Source organism: Pinus tabuliformis, chromosome 5_2 (assembly GCF_031772625.1).
Source record: "Pinus tabuliformis cultivar Carrire ecotype Pingquan chromosome 5_2, CPIR1, whole genome shotgun sequence".
Lineage (NCBI taxonomy): Eukaryota > Viridiplantae > Streptophyta > Pinopsida > Pinales > Pinaceae > Pinus > Pinus tabuliformis.
The window spans coordinates 947,639,744-947,663,805 of record NC_142306.1 but is presented as its reverse complement, the minus strand read 5'-3'; the positions used below and the strand labels follow the sequence as shown (position 1 = coordinate 947,663,805).

At 37.2% G+C, this 24,062-nt stretch overlaps 1 protein-coding gene across 2 annotated transcripts; it reads left to right on the top strand.

Moving 5' to 3' along the window:
• Nucleotides 1-1,071: 1,071 nt before the first annotated feature.
• On the top strand, nucleotides 1,072-12,536 carry LOC149162394 (formate dehydrogenase 1, mitochondrial-like). 2 transcript variants are annotated; one of them, XM_089435692.1, is made up of 3 exons: nucleotides 1,072-1,253; nucleotides 10,379-10,583; nucleotides 12,175-12,536. In XM_089435692.1, exons 1-3 carry the CDS (start codon nucleotides 1,135-1,137, stop codon nucleotides 12,364-12,366), a joined length of 516 nt encoding a protein of 171 aa, XP_089291818.1. In that variant the 5' UTR covers nucleotides 1,072-1,134; the 3' UTR covers nucleotides 12,367-12,536. The 2 variants fall into 2 exon arrangements, with proteins under 2 accessions (XP_089291818.1, XP_089291817.1); XM_089435691.1 differs by having other exon boundaries at nucleotides 1,073-1,253; nucleotides 10,374-10,583.
• Nucleotides 12,537-24,062: the final 11,526 nt, after the last annotated feature.

The following is a 24,062-nucleotide window of genomic DNA, read 5'->3' as shown; positions in this document are numbered from 1 at the left end:
CTTAGAACTTAGGTTGGAATTGATTTGATTCTTGAACTCTTTAGATGATGACTAGAGATCATTAAATACATAGTTTGAAGCGTTTGCTTGTAGTTATTAATGAACTTGTTAACCATCCATAGATGAATACTTCCCTTGCACATGTGCTTGATTTTGTCAATAATGAAAGAATCCTACTATGTTTTTGGTATATTCGACAAGACTACATCTTTAAAATAAAGAAGATTCAATTCTTAATGCTTTGCAATCCTGTAAGAGGGAGGGACAATCGAAGTCACGCAGGAGGAGGTATTCCCTTTGTTTAGCGAAACTCTACAGAGATAAAGCACTAAATGCAAGATTAACCCCTTGTTTATGTGATAATTAGGGAATATATATCTATTCTCTCAAAGATTAGTCTTATATATTCAAAAAGAATTTCTCATTTATTCTAAATAACACTTAACACTGTTTATAGAATAATTTCTCACCATTACAATCACAATAATCATTTTTCAAGGCAAAAACTACATCAAAACTTTTTGAATATGCAAGTAGATAATCTCCACAAATGAAGATGAAAACATATTTTGAGCATGTTTAAAGTGGATTAAAATATAATAATAAAAGACACAACAAAAATCTTGATACAATAATAGCTCAAATAATTATCTTTAACAAAAATCTATTAAAAATTACTATAAAATTATAAAATGAAATTAACATTAATAAATAATCAATTAATTTATATAAAATCCCAATTTAATCATGAATAATTACTTAATTCTTTAAGTTCCACTTCAAAGAAAGCATTGACACATCAGCTAGAGAAAGGTGCATTATTGTTTTGGAGTAAGAGAAGGGTGCATTATTGTTTCGGAGTTCTATGTCCCTCGCATCAATAAAAATTTGATGTGCCCAATTATTTTTCCAAAGTAAAACTATTATTCAACTTAAATAATAGAATGTATAATATTTCACATTCTATAAAATGTATAATATTTCAAATTCTTCTGAAACACAAATATATGGCTGTCGATGACATGATCGGACGGTAGATATTCTATCCCGCCTTTAAATTCAAATCCTCTTGGTAGTTTGGCGCCATTGCGCGTATCCCTCTCAACGAGCTCAGTAGCTCGCATATGAACAATCATGGTTTGCAATCGCATAAACATTGCCCCAGAATCGATCCACGAGCCACCAGATCTCTCTCTGCACGACTTCCAACCATTCATCTGCGTTTCTTCGTGGTCAAAACGATTTCAGAAAAGGTATTTTTCTGCTCAGAGAGTGCTAAAATTGCAAAGCGCCATTATTTTCTTGTCGCCGTCATGAATCCTCTACGCCTTGTCCTAATGAAATTATTTAGAGTTCTTGATTGGAAAAATTTGCCATATTTCAACTTTCTGGAAATATTTCAACTTTTTGCCTTGCAGTTCATTCCCCAATGTCACTTCAGGAGCACGCAGGTAGTGATAAAACTTGGGTCTGGCATGCAACTGATTTCTCAGATGGGGAACTGAAGGAAGAACTCTTCTGCATTCGTCTTGGCTCTGTAGACAGTGAGCACTGTTCTTAGACTCTTCTAATCCTTGTTTGTATCATGTATGCGGATTTTGAACTCTCTGCTATACGGTCTTGTCATTCTCCTGTTGTAAGCAGTACTACCCGAGATAACTCAATTGACAAATGCCATTCCACTCTACTGCCCGAGATAACTCAATTGACGTATGCCTCATGAGCTGCACTGAATTTTTGGATTTCTTACTTGAACTTGCTGGTTTTTAAAGGTCTTCCTTGAACGAGCTCTGCAAAAGTTCTGTTATCCGGGATCTGTACTAATATAGAAGCAGAGTTGAGCAATTAGAGGAGCATCTATGCTTTCAAAATTACCCAAAACTCTCACAAGCCAACTCCGACTGCCACCGACCTAGACTGTTTCATTTATACTGTGATATGCCTCTCCTGTAAACTTTCATATTTCTTTTGAGTACTAAGTAATTATGAAACATCGCGGCAACTGTTGTCAGGAACGGTGGTGGGGAAGCAGTAGAAAAGATGGATTGAAATATTCAACGCCCACTTAGGTCATTACCTTGAGTATTGGGCTCTTTGAGAGCCGAAAACTAAACCAGCCTTAGTTGCTGCTACTAATAGCCGTGTGCAACCTGCCCTTTTATTTTGTCCGAGGCCGATAAGGCAATTTGGTGTGTACTTGATGTATATATACCTCAGCTCAAATATAATTTAGTGGCAACCAGTTCCCTCGTTTGCATAAGTTTGTTAGCGTTCTATAATTGATGTGACAGTCAAATGTTTTTGCGATAATTGGGGTATTGCATTCTTCTTTGATTATTGGTCTGTTTCTTCGCGCTTCCCCTTGGTTTCGTATTTGAGTGGAGGGAATATCGTTTTAGTGTTGCATATATCCACATTAATCACAAATTTATTGACCAGATCTCAAAGTTTTTGATATCAGAGGTTAAGACGAAACCATATTTTACACTCAATTGATCCAGTTGTTAGTAACTTAGTTGTTTGATGGCTTTAATGAAAATTCAATCCACCAGTTTCCCTAATGGCCTTTTCCTGTTCACTAAACTGCTAAACAATCATTCTAACAATCATTCTAGGGAGTGATTAGGAGAGTGCACTTAGACACTTGGTGGGAAATAGTAGCAGTTACACTTAGGAGAGTATCATCATGTGCTGGCAGCCAAACTTATAGCAGTGACTATGCATTAGAGGCCATTGCAAACCTTTCAAGGCATAGTGAGAATGGGTTTTCTGTAAGCATTGAGTTATATTCTCCGATGCTGTCAATTCCCTGAATGACTGGTATCTCTTTTCTCCCTTACAAGCGCTTTCCTTTGACACCTGAGTTTCCCCAGATCAGCATCATAATACGAGATAGATCTCTACACAATTGTTCCGCTGAGAATGTTATTGATGTCCATGTGACATTTTTGTTGTTTTTTAGGGCAGTTTAACTGAGAATTTTGATGTTCACGTGACTTCTTTTTGGGCAGTCTGAAAGGTTCAGTTCAATTCAACGAGTTCATTGCCACCAAAACTTAAACAGTTGAAAGCTCAAAAATATCTGCAAACAAGCTTAAATCCTTTTTGACACGAGTGGATATCTTGTAGGGCTCTGTAATCGTTAGACTGTTTTTGCAAGCTCAGTGTGGTAGAGATGTTGTAATGTAATGTCCTCAAGCACTGTACTATGACTATAAATCAATCTGCAGAGGATGAGCAGTTCTCTGTTCAGTTCCATATGGATCAAGAGGGGTGCTTGAACCTGAAACTTGCATTGCCAAGCGGTCAAAAACAAGTATCTCCTTCTCTTCCTACTAACATCCTGACAGAAAAGGCCAATCTGATGGTGAATCCATGCTCTTATGCTTTGTTAATACCAATACTCTTCAGAGAATGATCCCTTTAATATAGAAATTTGACCTTCTTTCTCCATGACTTCATCTTCTAAAACCTGTACTCTGTGCCACAAGTCAGTTGCCTCATTCCGGATGTTTAGAATAACCTGGTCTTTAGCTTCTGCTGCTTGCTTAAGCAATATATTCTGCTTGATCATATCACTCTTTTCGGCCCTTAGTCTGCACATTTCATCATGCATATGACATATTTTCCCTTTCAAATCATTCATCAGATTTTTGGAATGTATCAATTCAGCCTCAGTTTCAACCTTTTTGTAGTTGGCATTTTGCAATTGTCTATGCACTTGCAGGTGTTCAGTTTCTGCAAAAAGCAAATCTTGGTTTGCAACAATGGCTGTTAACTTTCGGGTTAACTTTCCCATCGACTCTTCACGTTTTGCAATCTCCATCTCAGTATTCAGTACGATGGAAGATTGTAGTAAATGATGCATCATATTGACTAAAAGTTCTAAACGCTCAAATCTTTACATTATTATGGTTTAAATAAATCTAACTTGACATTCTGTGATGGAACGAGCTGCCTATCTTTCGTGGCATTTTTGGGAAATTACATAATTCATGAAAATAGTGTTTTGTAGCATGCATTCCCATGTTCTTTGTTCTTAGATATTCTCTTCTTTCTTTTCCTTTATCTATAATTTGTTCGTAAACCATGATGACCCGAAGTTGGATACAATTGGGAAAAAAAGACTGCAGGAGATAATGGTACACAGAGGCCTTTTATGTACCAAATAACCTGTTGCTAAACTGTACATTCCATTGACAAAGAACTGCTACTATACCATCTTCTTTACTTCCTAGTATAATATCCATGTTTTCTTAGACCAGTGTTTTATCCACCTTGTGTTCATTTCAGGGGAACCACTACCAGGACAGTGCCGACTGGTTACAAGCTCAAGGGGAAGAAAAGAGATGAATTTCATAATCACATTCTGCTTTGAGAATGAGTTCTATATCTTGATGACTTTCATATAATCTAAGACCTCGTGGAGATGGTTTTTCTTTTTGGTTTTTTTTTCACACCATTGACAGACCCTATATTTAATTTGCATGTTTGCATTTTGAACTTCTACAGAATCCCAGTGGTATTACTAGCTTTGGGGCCTCGTCTATTTCTTCTCTTGGTTTTTTTCTTTTCAGACCTCTGATTCTAGGAAATCTATTGAGCACTTGTTAAAAGGAGGAAAATGATCTTGAACCAGATTCTCTCTTAAGCAAGAGAACGATACAAGTGCCTTGTGCTTATAAAATTTTCTTTTATTCTAGTTTAACAGATTATCATTAAGGTTGTCAATCCTGCATCCCTGCAGAGTTTCTGCATCAGGGTTGTGGGATTTTGTGGATCATGTGCACCAAATGTTCTCTAGCAAATAGTGCATCAAGAACAAATAATGCCCTGCGAGATTCTGTGTTTGTTGAATTAGATTCCAGGCTTCTAGAGCTTCATCCTATTTCACCCTACCAGTACTTTCATATTGCCTTGAAGCAAGCCCATGGTTTACTATTCACTATTCCTAAGCTTCATTTGAGTAACATCATAATGCTGCCTAAGTATCAGATGTTGCTGTCTGAGATCAGCCATTTCGACTCTAAGAGCTCTCAATGTTCCACCCATAATGATATTATCCTCTGTATTCTTGGAAAGTACCATCTGCAAGCCTTCCACTCTTTCAGCTAAAGAGCTCATCTGCAACGTGTATAAAAGGGCTTAATACATGATGTATTCTACCATTGATGCTAATAAAAATAATCCTTCAAAATAAAACTCTTAAGCTTCAAAATTACCTCCTCCTCTTTCCGCTGGGCAAGTGTTAGAAGATCCTCATTTATATTGAGGTAATCTGTAACATAGCAATTTAGTTGCCGTGTTTCTTTTTTGGCTTCTTCCACAGTTCCTAGGTCTTCTATTAGACCTTCACCTCGGGTTGGAATTTCTGATGCATCTTCAATGTGTTTTAATGGAGAAATCCCAGCCCACAGTTTTAACGATCACTACCCGATATCAGAATCTATTGGAAGCCCAGATATTTTATATGAGGCCGTTGATTTAGAGGAAGATCCGAAGATGTATCAAATTCCACAAACAAAGAGACTCGTGCCTTTGATCCGAAAACAGTAAGAACCAATTACAGTGATAACATAGGTTTGAATTTCTAGGCACTTGAAGCTTCATGAAATGAACAATGGAGATTGACTGCAAATATGAAGAGGCCCACCATGATGTTTAGAAGCCCCTCGAGCTTGAATCTCCCGTTCAAAATGGCCATACATGAAAAATTTCAAGCCCCTTGATGAAGCATCTTGAATCCCCTTTCAAAATGTCTTACATTAGGCAGTTACAAAAAAAGATATATGCAGCCCATGTTTCCTGCTCCAGACAAGCCAAATCCCAAGAAAGCTTTCCTAACAACTTTTGGAACATTTTTTTTGTATCCTTAGTCATTAATTGATACATTTTTGGAATGTTTTTCTAAATGAGAAATTGTAGCTTGCCATTTCTTTTAATCAGGATATGAATAGTTTCTTGAAATTTTTAGTTTATTTTTGGAAAACAGTGTACAGTAACTTACAACTATACCTTTGACTTAGGTACAGTGCTATGATTGTGATTTTTATTTTTACAATTGTCTACTGGTTCCTATGCCTCACACTTATATCATTGATGGATTTGCCTAGAGAACCAATGAAAGCTTCCATCAGCCCCTGTTGCCTTTAGCTGGTCTCTTGCCTTTTACTAACAGACCTGGAGCCTATTCTAGCTTGAAAGAGCATTACGATGGACATATAACGTACGGAGTTGTCTCCATCTTTTTATAGCCTTTAAACTCTTCTTTACCTGTGAGTTTTCTATTCTTATCTGACATAACTGCTTGTGACCTTTGGGAAACGTTTCAACTTTCTCTTGTTGGCGTAGTAGCTACAGAGAAGGGTATTGTGTTTATGTTTCTCGAAGATACCTCTGCAAAGTCCATGAGTTTGGAAATTTTCATTTTAGTGAACCTATTGGCTTTAAACCTAGCTGCTTTTTTGGCTTGACAAGTCATCTACATGGGTTTTCTTGTAATGTACAAGTTATACATTAATTTGTAGTATGTACATGGGTTTTCTTGTCATGTACAAGTTATCCAATTAATGTATGGAATGGAATACTGTCAAATGTTCTTGGTATTTGCACAGTCATTGTTGAAAGCTTTATGGTTCATCTGCTTGAGTGATAGTAATTATGTGTTCTACTGCGTCATGGGAGTAATGACTGTGCTGAGAAACTTCCAAAATAAAGAAAGAATAACAAAAAAACACATTGTAGAAATATAAATAAGATAATAAGATTATTATAGAAAACTGTTGAAATATTATTATTAAAAGAAGATATGACAAAATGGCAGAGTCAGGAAGACGTCCCCTGAAGAAATTCTTTTTGCTGACCAAACAATAAAAGTCCAAATCATGTATATATCCACTAGGGTACATGTAGCTGTTATATAGCTTCATGTCCAAACATAAGCATAGTTTAATTGTTTTACATTTTAGTTTTTTTTTTGGGTATATTTTCCAGTTAATTTTGCCTAAAATTTGGTAGGTATCTGTTGGAATTATAACTTTATGCACTCTACAATTCTGTGACCAGCTGAATGTCAAGCAATTGAACCGCGATTTAAATCCTATTTTGTCAGCAATAAGTACTATACTTTGTCTTTATTTAGTGTAGAGAACCAAGCACTTATTCACTTATCAGCATAGTTAAGACTTGAGTTTAGGGTGGCTTTAATTATCTCTGGTAATAGCAAATGATACGGAGGATTGTGCATAACCCACCCCCTTTTTGATTCCAATAAGCAGAGGTGGTCACTATGGTAATCCGATTTCAATTTGTAGTTAGAAAATGGGGTCACAACTTTCCATATTTTTTGTTTTGTTTTGTCTTTTTACATCAAACAATAGTATATTTATTAGAACCATAGTCAACTAAACAAACATGAAACAATTTATTTGACAGGTGGAAGAAGTGATAGGCTTAGAGCAATTGAATTGTAGGCCATGCTTCTTGACAAATTGATGAACAGATGTCTCCTTACTTGAAATTTAGGTTGGCACCATGGCACCATCCTGTCCATCATTATACACTAATCTTGTCATTATCTTCTTCACTGTGAATGACTGGCCTGTTCCCTGCAAATAGATCTGGGCATAGAGGAGCCAATCCAAGAACAGTAATCTCTAGCACAAGACAATATTAATGATCTAAATACCTAATCATGAAGCTTGAGTTTGATTTTTCTCTACTGGTTCTGAATCTCTGATTGAGGATCTCCCACTCGTCATTATCAAACCTTCTCCTTCATCATTGGCATCAGCTGCACTGCTGAGGTACTTTGGTTGGTTGTCATTGGACTTGAGAGCTTGAAGTTTCAAATGATTATAGTAACAGACAGCCAGAAAAGCCAGTCCACACCCACTCAAGTTTATGACTGTAACCTTTTCATTTATTACAGACAAAGATTATGTTATGAGCAGCCAGTCCTTGACAAGACCAGCAACATTCATAGTCAAGGCTGAAGTCTTTCCTATCAGAAAAAACACTGCAAGATTAAGAGCCAAGGCACAAGCAGAAATGTCATGTAATCCAAATCAAAGGAAGAGACCCTGATTATCAGAAATGGGTATTCTACTAAGGCCCAGGGGGTGCTGAGAAAAACAAGGCAACAAGGAGCAACAAAGATGTGATGGGATTCAACTTAATCCCTTTTGATGTTCGTGGAATTTGTATGAGAACCAATTGGGTAGTCTCACATGCAACTGCACTTAACTGGAGAATCACCTCCCATGCATTCATCTTGGCCTCCCCATAAGCTGAAATAGTAACTCCAATGGATATGGCCAACATATTGGCCTCGGGCTCACCTTTATAAGCTTCTTTCTTCAGGGAAACCACAATCAAATACACAGCAATGGGAATTAGAGCTTTCAGCATTTGAAATAATGATACTGAGAGGAAAACATAGGCAGAATTTGAAAACCAGAGACCCAAAGAATACACTTATCAATACTATGGGTTCAACGAGCTTGAAGACTCTTACAATAGCAACAGCCAGTGTTGAGTAGAAGCCCATGTGAATCATGGTGGGACTGATCACACTAAAGTTGTCAAGCAATGGCAACTCCAATGGATATGGCTAACATATTGGCCATGGCCTCACCTTTATAAGATTCTTTCTTCAGGGGAACTGCAATCGAATGCATATCAAATGGGCACAAGAGCTTTCAACATTTGAAATATCGATACTTTGAGAGACATGCACCAAGGGTTGCATCATTTAGGATTTGTACTCAGTTTAGGTGTCATATTCAAGGGGAAGTTGTTATGCTTTCCACCACTTCATAGATTGTTAGAGTGATGAAACAAAAGAGGCTCCCTCTTGAGGCTAGATTATGTCATTCATATCAGCTGTGTTGTTGATGTCCTAGCTCAGCCAGGTCTTGCCAAAACTCTGTTGAGGTTCAAAATTTATTATAAACTGAAATGTCTTCACAAGAATTGACCTCATAAAATGCCATAATCACAAGATATGCCATACATGGCTGTGATTATGGCTCGCAAGACCCTTAGACTTTGAGCAATGAGGCTCGCAACATCACTTATGATATGCACTCTACAATTCTGTGACCAGCTGAATGTCAAGCAATTGAACCGCGATTTAAATCCTATTTTGTCAGCAATAAGTACTATACTTTGTCTTTATTTAGTGTAGAGAACCAAGCACTTATTCTGCTCATCTATAGAAGGGACAATGGTTGTTTGCCTATGAGGTATAAGGAAATCCTATCAGATGTTTTGTATTTTCGTATGGAATTGAATCATACTCCTGCACACTGTAACATTCATATATATCATAACAAGTGAAACAACTCTTTAACAAAATGGAGAGGGGAGGTGCAAGTAAAACAACTCTTTCAAAAAATGGAAGCTCTCTCAAATCGGGCAATGATGACTCCAAGGACTGCCTTTTGAGTTCTTTAATTTCCTTCGAACTCTCCTCTCCTTTTAGCAGACATTTCAAGGGCAAAGATAATTGCATTTCTAGCCTTCCCATTTTTTGTTCCTTTCTTGTGGTGGTTTTCCCAAAAATTTCCACCCTAAGTAGCGTTGTTGTGGATGAAGTTTACTATTTTCTTATAAATGACATTTTGCTCCTTCCTTCGAACGTTTCGAATAGCTTTAGGTACCATTGTTTCCTTTAGAAATGACGGTTCCATGTTTAATTCGTTGTTTCGTTATGATGTCCTCTCTTTAACCGTGGTGACCTACGTTTAGGTTGAGATCAGCTCCAATGGTTGATGGAAGAATGATTTGTCTAATTGTAGGATGTTGTCAATAGGTTTGTGCAAGGCTCTGTCTCACTAAGTGCCTTACGGAATAATTTTTACCCTTCACAAGTGGCTCCCACTCTCAACCCCTCTCCATTAAATCGACCCCTCTCCATTAAATTTGAACATGACATTTCATGAGTTAAATCCAACACAAACTACTTGATCCACACTAGATAGGTTTATTCTATTGTTAAATTTGAAAATGACATTTTATGGGCTAAATCCGACACAAACTGCTTGATCCACACTTGATAGGTTTATTCTATTGATATATATATATATATTTTTGTTTTGGTTACACTTAAACTACACAATTGTCATTGTTATATTTTTTTTAACTTTATTTTTTCTCACTTTAGGAGTTACTTTTAAAACAACGCATTTTATTTATTCTATTGTTGTATATATATTTTTGTTTTGGTTACACTTTAACTACACAATTGTCATTGTTATATTTTTTAACTTTATTTTTCTCACTTTAGGAGTTACTTTTAAAAAAACGCATTTTATTTATATTGGATATATTTTTTAATTCCATTGATTTGTTTGTATCATCATTGGTTGAAGATCAGCGAAAGTAATGTGGTGTCCGTGGCAGAAGATGAGCTAATGCGCATTCTCATATTGATGCGAAACTTTGTGCCTGGATATAAGCAAATTGTTGAGGGTGATTGGAAAGTGGCAGCAATTTCTTACAGGTCATATGATCTAGAAGGGAAAACTATTGGTTCTATTGGTGCAGGGCGTATTGGCAAAGAACTACTTAAGCGTTTGAAGGTATTCATTCTTAGGATCTAGTACTACTTCATGATGTTGCAAACTTCTTTTCAAAAATCAGTGCTCCATAATTCTTACGCATGCATGCTGTTTGTTTCAAAATTTCAATCTAATAATAATAAACATTACATGATGTTGAATTGAATTGCGTTCCTTTGTACAACCCTTCAATTGTAAGCTTCTTTACCACGACCGTCTTTCTATTGGACCCGAATTGGAAAAGGAAACTGGAGCAACATTGGAGACAAATCTTGACGAAATGCTACCTAAATGTGATGTACTTGTCATTAATATGCCTCTTTCTGACAAAACTAGGTGCGCCTTATCACAATTTCATAAATAATCTCTCCCATTATTCACTCAAACATCAATAACACCTATATATTTTGTAGAACTTGTGAACAAAAACCTAATTATTGTTTCTCTTGCCCTTTCCTTTTGGTTACAGTAGGGGAATGTTTAACAAGGAAGGTGTTCTCTACCAAGCCTAGCTTTTCTCTCAGAATCTTAACATCCCCTTTGCAAAGGGTTTCATTAGAATGACAACAACCCGCATTTAAAGCATTTCTCCACCCATCCTAATTAGAAATACAATTTTGGGTTCTCTACTAATTTTCTCCACACCCATTTAATCTAACAATGGACATAGAGCATGTATATTTATACTTGTGCGTTGGAAATACCATTTTATACTTTAATGTTTATTATTTTTGTTTTATTATTATTACTTGAATTTCTTCTTAACAAGTGGTTGTGTTTCTTTTGGTTTTAGTGAAAGTATGGGCTCCAATGTTGGCTCTCTTATTATGGAGTATAATTCATCTTTGAGAATTTTTCAATTATTAAAGTAGGTTAGTCAATTGCTTAAAATATTAAATTTATTTCAAAAAGTTTTTGTTACTTTATAGGTTAGACACTGACTTGAAATATTAAACTTATTTCAAAATGTTTTTGTTACTTTATAGATAAGGCGTAGATTTCTTGGCTCTATGATGAAAATAATGAAGGGAAAATACATGTTAATATGTTACTTGTGCTCTTTGATTGAAAAATACACAGTGAGAGAAAAATGTATATTATGCTAATTGAGGAATGTTTTTCACTTGTCGAACTTATAGTATTGAATTTAACACACTAACACTTTACAACAATGAACTAACAATATTCATGATGAAAATAGCAATATGGAAGATTTATCTGCATAATGAAAAAGGCAATATGGAAGATTCTGATCACGTTCCAAGGCATTTCTTAAAATGTGGATGTGACAAAAGGTTGTTGTGGAAGTTGTTGTTTGTATATGGAAAATTTCTTGATCATTGTGTATAATCCTAATGTTGATAGATATGTCTACTAAATGCTTCCAGTTAATGGGGCATTGATTTGAGCATTCAATATATTTTTATTCTTTATCAAAGTATTCTTTTGTTGTATTTGTATTTTTCAATTTATGCCTTACGGCGTTTCCTTTGCAACATCTGGCGCAAATGCTAGTATAACTTACCTCATTTTATGGTTAACATTGTATAACAAAAACATGCGTTGTGTTATGTAATTAATACTAACATGTAATATTGATTTTTTTTGTCAGAATGCTATAGGTAATGATTGCCAAGACGATGATCCAAATTATGTTCAACATATATCAGGAGATGATGAGGATGAGGATGATGGTGGTGAAGGAGGAGATGATGATGATAGTTGCGGTGTTGGTGATGATGTGGATCAGAGTAATGAGGATGGTCAAGATGATCATGAGGATGATCTTGGTGGTGGTAGCTAGGCATGCACATGCATTGTTTTTTATGAAGAAATTATTGTGTAGAATGACATTGTTATGTTTAGATGGGTGTTGTGAATTTACCCTATATCAATGAGACATTTTGATTTTGTAATCATACGATGAGTTTGATTTATGTATGTTGTTAATTTATCGTAGAATAACGATATTCATGAAATATTTTGATTTGTTAATCATATTTGAATTTTACTTGTTTTGATTAAAAATAATACTGATTTTATTAGTATTATGTTGCTATTTTATACATGTTTTGAAAATTGTTAATGACACATTGTTATTTTTTTGGATGGATGTTGTCAATTTCTCTTAAATTTCTTTACAAATGATTTTGAATTGTGATGTCTGCTTTAATGATATTTAGAAACTATCATATATTTCACTATGAATCTATAAATGGGGTCATATATGTAAAGAAAAATATACTCTATATAAGAAGTCAAATGCGGATGTAACCATGGATGCAAAATTGAAAGTAAAATTGGATGTTAAACTAGGAATTAATACAAAATGCAAACAATTGACATACAAAGTGTTTTAAATTAGAAGTGAAAAATTGTGCAATAGTTGACACAATGAAGGGAACAAAACATGGCATACAAAAGGATATCAAATTGGGCAAAAACAAGGACACATAAATGGGCACCAAATTAGATGCAAAAAAAGACAACAACTAGATGTAAAATAAGATGCAAAGTTGAGCGTTAAAAAGAAGCAAAAAACGTTACAAATTAATATGCCAAATGATGATGCAAATAATGGTGTAAATTTGGGATGCAAACTTGGGTGCAAAAAAGGAAAAAAAAAAGATGTAAGAAAAGACATAAAACAAGATGCAAAATGGGGCTGAAAAAAGGTGAAACCAAGGATGCCATATTGGATGTAAAAAATGATTCCTAATCACATGCAAATTTAGGCTCGAACTCAGACACAAAATTATATGAAAATGTGGACACAAAATGAGGCAAAAAAAGATGCAAATTTGGATGGTGAAAACGATGTAAAACTAGACACCAAAAAAATGCAAAATTGGATGAAAAAGTCGGTGTAAATAATGGTGCAACATTGGACACAAGTAGACACAAAAAAATGGTGCAAAAAAGGGCATAAAATAGCTTAAAATTGGATGCAAAACTTGGTGCAAAAACAAATACAAAACTAGACGTAAAAAATGGCTCTAAATTGAATGTACCATTAGACACAAAATAAGATGCAAAGGTGGACACAACACATGACTCAACATAAGATGCAAATATAAATGCAAATTTGGATGCTCAAAATGATGTAACATTAGATGCAAGAGATGGTGTTAAAAATGATGCAAAATTGGATGAAACAAATGACGCAAAATATGGTGCAAAATGAGATGGGAAAAATGGAGACAAATCAAACGTAAATGTGGATGTAAAAAATGGTCCAAAAAAAGATGCAAAAATGGGCACAAAAATGGATGCAAAATTTGGTGCTAAATCAAATTCAACACATGGTGCAAAGATAGGCACCAAAGCTGGTGCAAAAATAGAAGCAAAAACTAGTGTAAGACTAGATACAAAACCTGGCGTAAGACTAGATGCAAAAACTGACACAAAATGGATGCATAAAAAGACGTTAAATTGGATTCAAAATACAGTGTAAACTTGATGCAAATGATGGTGCAAAAATGGAAGCAAAGAATGACACAAAATAGGAAGCAAAAGAGAATGAAAAATAGATGCAAAAAATGACACAAAACTAGAAGCAAAACCTGTCATAAAATAAGATGCAAATCTTGGTTCAAAATTTGACGCAAAAAATGATGCATAGTTTGGTGTAAAAAATGATGCAAAATCTAGCGTGAAAAAGGATGCAAAATCAGGTGCAAAAAAGGACGCTTTAAAAATTGTACAATAGAGCCAGATTTAGCGCCAGGTTGCTCATCACAATTACAAAAAAAATGCACTAAAATCTGGCGCTAAATCTGGCGCAAATCGCTGGTTTTGTTGTAGTGAGATCCCAATTCAAACAATATTTCCAGAAATTGAAGAGGAAGGAAAAATCATATTGGAACCTGAAGAATTCATAGAAACAAGAACCCGACAGCTACGAAATCGATCAATTTCAGAGTATCTCATCAAGTGGAAGAACTTACCCGCTAAATATTCCACATGGAGGAAAAGAATTTTATACAGAAACATCAAGAACTACTCAAGCATTGAGGACAACGCTTTTTGAAGGAGAGGGGCATGTTAGGCCCCTATAATACTAGTGTAACCCCTTATTGTTATTAGTATAACCCACTTATTATATTGATGTACCCATGTAGTGCCCATATTGTTACTATTGTGCCCCATAGAAGCCCACTATTGTTATTATTATGCCCTTACATTATTATTGTTATGTCAGCTCTGATTATGTTATGACCCCTTAGACTCCTATATATAGAAAGGAGGTCTTTTCATTTGTATCATCCAAGAATTGTTCATTTATGTAATGTAAAGGAGGTTGCCTCCTCGAAGAGGCTGAATTCTAAGGCGTGGATTTATCTTTTCTATCTTTTCTTGAGCTGGTTTCATAACAATTAGCTTCAAGCAAACCAATATGACAAACATAACAACATGGCACCCATACCACTTATTGGAGATTTATAACACAAATCATGATAGTATTTACATCCATATACATATATACATATACCAAAAATTCTTTCCCTCAATCGGAAAACAAGGGAGGACACATAGCCTGCATCTGATCATCCATCTCCCGTGTAGCTTCATCAAGCCCAAAGTGCTTCCACTGCACTTTAAATTGATCGAATGCTCCATTCCGAATCATGAGCATATTTCTCTGCAAAATATGTTGAGGTTCGAGCTAGAATTCTCCCTTTGCCTCCACCTACAATACATACCAATAAATAAGATGATCAACATCCTTTGCATATGTTTTAAGTAATGAAACATGTAAAAAGTCATGGACTTTCATTGTTGGAGGCAGTGCGAGTCTGTATGCCATTAGTCCAATCCTCTCAAGTATTTCAAAAGGCCCAAAATACTAAGGTGCTAACTTCAAACATGACCGGATCCTCAAGGAGATTTTCTTGGGCTTGATGCGCAAGTACACATGCTCTCCAACCTGAAACTCCTTAAATAACCTATGTTGACCTACATAACTTTTATTCCTATCCTATGTTTCCTTTAGATTCTTCTTTCTAACCTACATTTCCTGTTCCATTTCTTCCAAGATGTACAGTCATATCAACACCTTATTCATTGGATCACTCTAATTGATGGGAGTATTGCAACTCCACCCACAAAGTGCCTCAAACAGACTCATCCTCAATGACTCTTGATACCCATTGTTGTAAGAAAAATCAACCAATGGAGGGTACGCCTCCCATCTCCTTTGCTGATGCATCACATACATCCTCAACATTTCCTCCAAGACTATGTTGACTCTCTCTATCTGTCCTTCTATCTGCGAATGATAAGTTGTGATGAAAACCAAATTTGTCCCCAAATCTATAAACAACTCCTTCCAAAACTTGGAAGTGAACTTAGCATCCCTATCCAATACAATATTCTTTGGAACACCATGCAACTTCATTATATATCTGGTGAAGACCTTTTCTACATCACTAGCTGAATAAGTAGGCTTCACTGGAATTAAGTATGCTACCTTTTTCAACCTCTCCACCACAACCATTATGGAATCATTCTCTCTAGATGTCATAGGGAAACCTATAATGAAATCCATTGAAATCAATTCCCATTTCCACTCTGGAATCAGGATCATTTGTATTATACCACCTCGATGTTTACACTCTGCTTTTACCTGCTAACAATCCAAACATCTAACCACAAACTCTGCCACTTCCCTCTTCAAATTCGACCAATAATAGAACTTATTCATTGTTGTCAATGTATTTTGATATCCTAGGTGACCTGAATATGATTTAGCATGAAATTTCCACAAGATACACTTCTTGAGCTCACTGTTGTGTGGCACATAGATCATGTCCCTAAATCTAACCAAACCATATGTTGTAAGATAATAGTCCACATCTTGTTCACATTTATCCTGTTGTAACCTGTGACTAAGCTCCCTATACCTATCATCTTGTTGTCTTTCCTATAAGATATGATCATGTAGATTTGTCCCATAAGATCTCATAGCTTCTATGTGATTCACCTACACTCTTTTACAAAGAGAATCTGGAACCATATTTTCCTTTCCCTTATTGTACCTAATCTCAAAGTTGAACTCACTAATCGTGACAACCATTTAGTTTTCATGGAATTAAGATTTGCTTTGTCAGACAAGTATCTCAATCCACTGTGATCACTCATAAGTACAAACCTCCTTCCAATAAGATAGTGCCTCCACATCTTCAAAGCTTGGATGATTTCTGCCAACTAAATATCATGTGTCACATAATTCTACTCGTGCTCATTCAGTTTCCTTGATTTGTAACATACTTTCTGTCCCTCTTGCATAAGGAATACACCAAGCCCTCTCTTTTAAGAATTGGTGCACACCACAAAATCTTTATCTAGATCTTTAATCTTAAGAACTGGAGCATTTGTTAACAATTGTTTCAATTGTTTAAAATTGGCTGCACACTCCTCAATCTATTCAAATTTCTTACCTTTTCCTTTGAGATGATATAATAGGATATGCAATTCATGAGAAGTTCCTAATGAACCTCCTGTAATAACCTTCTAATCCCATAAATGAACTTACCACATCCACACTCCTAGGAGCTTCCCATTCCATGATAGCTTTTATCTTTTCTGGATCCACTACTATGCCTTCCTTGGAAACTACATTCCCCAAGTAATGTACCTATGTTTGAAAAAAGCTGCATTCGCTAAGATTGGGATACAATTGATGCTCTCTTAGCAACCTTAGTATTACTTCTATTTGTTTTGGATGCTCTTCCTCATTCTTAGAATATATCAATATATCATCAATGAACAAAATAACCAACTTGTCTAGATAAGGATGAAACACATTATTCATCAAGCACATAAAAGTAGCTGGAGCATTAGTCAAACTAAATGGAACTACAGTAAACTCATAATGCCCATGCCTAGACCTAAAAGCAGTCTTGTAGATATCCTCTTCTCTGATGCGTACCTGATGGTATCTTGATCCCAAATCAATCTTTGATCAAATTGTTTCTCCCTTCCACTGATCAAAGAAGTCATCGATCCTCGACAACAGATACCTGTTCTTGATGGTTACCTTTTTCAACTTCCTGTAATCAATGCATAACCTAAGAGTACCATCCTTATTCTTTATGAAAAACATTGGTGCACTCCAAGGAGATACACTTGGCTTGATGTATTCCTTGTCAAGCATTTTCTTCAACTGCAAATTCAGCTCTACTAACTTTGGTGTGATCATCTTGTATGGTTCCTTTCATGTTGGTTCTTCCCCTAGTACCAATTCAATAGAAAATTCCACTTCTCTATGAGGTGGAAATTATGAAATCTCTGCAGGAAACTGTTGTGGCCAGCAACAACCCCCCCTTTGTTCAAACTAGTATCGACCACGATGAATGGGGACCCTTAGTTACATTTCAAAAAAGAAAAATAATAATAATAAAGATTTCTTTTGAAATTGCAAGCATCAGCTTAGGAAAGGTTTCTTGGACAACTTAAGCCTAAACCTGTGTTCATAAAAGCAAATCTTCAAGGTCGCAGCACGAAAGGGTAAGAAACGCCCACATTTCCCTTCTAAAGGCCAATATGCACATCATCTCGGCATTAATAAACCATGTCGCATCGCAATACGTTAACATCCATAGACAAAAGCTTACGAGTCCGCTGATTTGCGATATTGCGATGGCACGATCGCACATCGCAGAAATGAGGCGGGGTACGTTAGCAAACATTGAACCATTGCGATCCGCGATGTTGCGATGCTGCGATGCTACGATATGCGATATTGCGATCGCTACCGTTTGCGATCGCGCGGCATGCAGGATGCGTTGGCAAGTCATAAAAGCACCTTGATACGACTCCTTCCGGCACACCACCCAAAGAAAATCCACTTACTATAACCTGACTTGGAAATTATTGCGCTTTTAATGTTAGTAATGAATTAGTTGTCAGTTAGTAAGTGGCATAAAGACGCGTGCCTTAATGCGGATTTACTTCACGTAAGGTGGCGTATCTGATTTATCTCTTGCATTCAAAAACTCTCCCATCACCTTTTTGATCAACCTTTCCATTTCTCTCATAACCTGCAGGAGCGAAGTGCGAAGGCAAAAATCAAACAGAAACGATAAGCAAGATGGGGAAGAAGAACAAAGCTCAGAGCTCAGAAACAAGAGAAAAGACCAAGGAGATGGCGCCCCTTTACACAGATACCGCATGCAATAAAGATGCAGGAATTTCCACATGGGAAGGCATGTATAGACTGTTGGAGGAAGAGAACCCTAGAATAATCAAGGCAACTGCTGCTGTCGCAGATGCACCACGCTCTTCAGAAGCATCCCTGGAAGATCTAGCGTGCTCTTTCCTCCACAGAATAGCATCAAGGCTGAAGATCCTACCGTATACGGACATGATCAAGTGGATTTTAGATGACGCAAAGCTGCATCATAGGCAATTCAAAGTCAAAGGACATGGGCTCGTAGGATCGTTCGCGGCTCAAGACCTGAAGCTCATGTATCACCTTCCCGAACCTCAAACGATCTACAATGCAGATTTTGTTAGGAAGTTCGCAGCAGAGAATCCGGACCTATCAGACACTACCAAAGAATGATCGAAAAGGGATGAACCACTGAAGAAAGATAAGAACGGTATGTATAGCACTGGTTCCCTTACTTCTCCGTATTGTTTTGCTGCAGCCATGCTCTGTAGGCTATTCGGTAAGCCTGATATCAATAAATTTCCATCTGAATGGCTATCGTTAATTGATGCTGCGACTAACTCCGAGGTAATAGATTGGGCCAAAATCCTTTCTGACACTCTATACATGGCCATTCTTCACTATCGTTCTAAAAGATCCTTCTCCCAAAGGTTTTATCCCCCTTTTTATATGTCTTCCTACATAATGGACTCTATCTGTTATGTGTCTAAATTCCCCACTATGGGCTGGCAATGGACTACCCAGGACCCATTACCCATTCATGTCTACCATAAAGTCTTGTGGGATTCTCAGTTTGCCCCCCATTTTTACCAGATTTGCCACGGGCTCATACTGCCCATCCATAGAATGATATATGATAAAGACCCTCCGAGATGCTCTCCTGAAGCACAAAACGACATCACCTCTGTAGCAAGATGGTTTGGAGAAGAATGGTTTACCTACATTCGAGTTTTTGGAAGCACAGTACCTCCTCATGTCCTACCCTTGTACATCCCAGATAAATTGTTGGCCCGAGAGATCGCTTATCAGACTTGTTCTGAAGGTGGTTTAACTAAGGACCTAAAGAAAAAAAAGAAGGCCATTTAGCCTCCATTCCCCGTCACATGTGGGGCCTTCTCTTTATTCGATGTGGGACACGCTTTTGGTGAGGTGGAGAATGTGACGTGTCTCCAACTATTTAAACTCCCACCAAGGCCATTCGACCCAAATAAAGTCGCCCAGGAATTTACAACTAGCGTCAGGATAAGTGTGTTCTCTGGACAGAAAGATCCGTTTGACGACCTCTTTCAGAGTAAGAACTCGATCAAAGAAGTTTTGCAAGAAGCTCAGTCAAGGTTGTCCCCAGACAACCTCCGGAAATTCAAGTTGTATAGAGAAAGAAGGCTGGCTAACATTCCCCTGGAAAGACTGCGAGTGGCCACCAGAGAACCAACTCCGAGCGTCAGCCTCAGTGAACACTCCAACGCCTCCAAATCTAATTCCAGTGCCGTAAAAGAAATATCTCCAAATCCTGAAGAGTCTGTCCACAAAGAAGACAAGAACGAAGAAATAATCAAAGACACGGCTCAGTCAAGTTCGATGGCTCAACAACAAGTTGCCGTCTCACCACCAAGAGGAATTCCCCCTCCCGTCACTGAAGCACCTCTGGTTACAGCAGAAATGGATAAAGAATGGGAGACCTTCAATGAACTGATAAATCTTGAAGGCCAAGTCCCGCAAACACCTGTGAGCAATACTCAGGTGGTGCAAGAGGTCTTCTCAACCATAGTCAGTGGTACCGTAGAGACGGAGCATCTCTCTATCGCTCCATCCTCAGAACTTCTACTCGGCATAGAAGAAATCCCTCCACTGGACGTATTTTACAGTCCACAGCACAAGGCAGTTGTGAGGAGACAAAGAAAGAAAAGGAAGCTTGAAAATGCACTGGCTCAGAATGCTGAACACCTAGATGTCTTGTGGAAAGACCCGAATAACAATCCAACAGAAAATCTCACGAAATTGTCTCAAATTGCGGGAGCATATGCTTCTGCAACTATCGACAAGGCCTCTAAAGTTCAACAGCTTCTAAAAGAATGTGAAAGTCAAATACAACTGCTGCAACAACAGTTGCGACAAGCCAATGAGAACGCTGAAGCCTCCAAGCAGCTTGAAGAATTACAAGAAAGCTTTCGCCAGATGCAGGTGAGCCACCAAAGAAGTATTGAAGAAAAAGAAAAACAGCTGCAGACAGTGCAAGAAATGCATAAGGATGAACCCAAGCTGACAGAGTTTATTTCAGAGTCCATCGGCTTGAACGACTAATTGTCACAGCAACAGGAGGAAATGGTGCGCAAAATATCACAGTGGAGGGAGTTTTGTGAAATAAGCGACAAGATCACCAGCCAGGTGGTGGAATTGCGGAACGACTATGACCAGGCCAACAAAAGAGTAACAGAGTATCTGGCTTGGCAAAATGACGAGGAAGGGAAAAGAGCAGGGGCACCCAAGATTAATGAAAATCATAAAGAACTGCTCTTTAACAAGTGGGACGAGCAAATCACACAGGCGGAGCAGACAGCAGAGTCAGCGGCTACGCAGGCGAACATACTTATCGACTGTGTAAATGAAAATTTACACAGGGCCAACTTAGTTTCAGAATCCACTCCGGGGTACCTACCAATCGCATCGCAACTGGAGGCTGAATGGAAGCAGAAAGCACAGGCAAATGGGGAGACAATCCGGGCATTATCGAGGCTAAACTGGGAAAGTTACTGGACTTACTTAGTTAAGCCCCACAGCCAATGCATGATAGTAAGGTGTATCATGAACGCGGCCGAGAAAGTAGCGCCAACTCTTATGGATGCCGTTTTCACAGCCCAGTTAAGCACAGAAGTCGGCCAACCGACTCTTCTCAAGCCCATGCTTGAAAACTGCAATTTCAGAGACCAGATTAAGAAGTAATTTCAAATTAGAAAGTTGTTTTTCTTTTTGTTTTACAGAATTAGAAAAAGGACGGTCATTTGAGAGTCGTATCCTAAAATTTTGTAATAATACTATTATTAGGATTAGATAGTAGTATTTCAACCCTTCTCATTGCATTGGAGAAGGGTCCAGATATTTGTCAAAAACTTGTCCTCAGAACATGCACTTCTGCACCCTTAGAGGAGGTTTTGATGAATGGAAGGATCGTGATTTATTTATGTTTGCATTCTTATGTCTGCTACTGATGTTGCACTTATGTACTCTTGGTAGATGTTAGAAGCAAGTAGAGGTAGATCGTTATTGTTTGAAGTCTATGGGTAAGAATTAGTCATCAATGGTACTTTTATCTCTTGATTAATTTCTGCTTGTATTCTTAAAACGATATACAGCTGATATTGTTTGCATGTTAATGTATGAATATATAAGTTATCATTTGGCACTTCTGTACGGTGGATTTGTCTATTCATGTTTAATATGTGAATGATTTGATTATGCGATGTGTTGTTCACAACCGCTCTGTCTAACTTCTTATGCAGAATGGTTATCTTTATTGATTTATATTCTGATATCAGTTGAATGATCTTTATTACCAGCTGCTGTTAGAAATCCTCTAGATCGCATGACAAAAAGAAACATCCCGGGTTAATGTAAATTTTGTGTGTTGTTTTCATTTGATTATGGTAATTTAGGCTCAAAATTGTAAGATAAATTTACAGTAGTCTTTTAGAACGTTTCTTAGAAGTAACCTACTAAAATTCCAAATACACACACATACACATCCCATACATCGGGAAATTGGTCCCGTTATCCCCAGTCGGACCCGCTACTCCAAACGGGCAAGGAGCCGCTAACCAGGTTCCGGACCGGGTGGGTATCCCCCTTGTTGTTGACCCGACATCGGGGCCCTCAACAGAAACACATTCTAAAATTGTTGTAAAATTGGGTACTTTCTCAATAGATTCACATCCTCAACATCCTTACCTTTATCACTAGAAATATGTATTGCAAATAACACACACCCTTTTCTGTGACTACACTTTTACTGCGTAGTTGTAACCATTTTGACTTATGTATATTTCTTTTTACTATTGGTGCACTAAGATGTCCTATTACAAACAATCTCAATACCTACATTCATTATCAACCCAAGGCAAGTATTTTTATTTCAAGAGTGTCAACACTATATATGTTAAAATAATAATTTCAACTCCGAGTTTATTTGCGATGCGATCCATCGCAGATCGCAGATCGCAGATCGCTACCCTCTCCACTTCTCGTCCCATGCGCTGCGATGACGAATGATGATGCGATGCGATCCTATCACATATCGCAGATCGCAACATATGTGTGTGCCCCAATTTTGTGTTCCGACCAAATGGATTTTGCGATGCGATCTAATTAAAGTCAAAGGGTGAAGTAAGGGCCAGCATTAAATGAATTATACGTGTAGTAAAAGTTTTTTACTTACCGCCAGTAAATGTCAGTAAAACAGTAAATGCTATTTACTGTGGGTTGGTAAGTTTTGATGAGGTTTTTAATTTTGTTTCAGCGGGAGTATGGGCTCAAGTAATAGCTGGTAAAAACATTTAATTTTATTTTTTTATTTTACGGAAGCATGGCAAGTGGAAAACGTATGTAAGTCCTTTTGTTTTATTGCCATGAATATATATGTAATGTTTTTTTTTGTGTATCATAATGTAGAGGAGGTATGGTAATGCACAGCAGTGCGAAGTAATGAAATTGAAGAGTGAGGCACAGCAGTGCGATGTATTGTAACCCACGCAGCAGCGTGAAGAAAATCTGTATAATTTCCACATAGCAGTCAAAGTAATTTTTTCTGTAGTTGAAGTCTGTTTTTACAGCAGTGAATGTAAAAGAGATTTTTACACACAGCAGTGTAAAATCTCAGGAGAAGACAGAGTTTTTTTTGTTAAATGTTCTCGGTGAATCCCTCTGAGAGAGAGGAAGAAGATTGTAACAGCAGTTTTTTTAATGAATAGAAATGTGTGGTGTGTGAAAACTCTGTCTGGTGCAAATAATTTTATTTGTTTTGTTTCTGCTGTGTAAAAGATCCTGTGGAGGTGAAACAGAGCATTGCCTCTGTGGAGTTTAATTTCTTTGTTTTTGGGATTTTCCCATTAAAAATCTCCAACAGTGGTATCAGAGCGCAGTCCAGGCTCTTTGAAGGTGACAAAGAAGCTGAAGGGAGGAGCTTGTTGCAGCAGTAGATCTTCTCCAGCAGAGTGAAGGCTCAGTCAAGAAAATACTCAGGTATTTCACAAAGTTTTTTTTGTGTTGCTGAAGAAGCAGTCAGTTGTTTTAAACACACAGTCAAGGAATGGCCAGCACAAGCACTGGTATGGGTA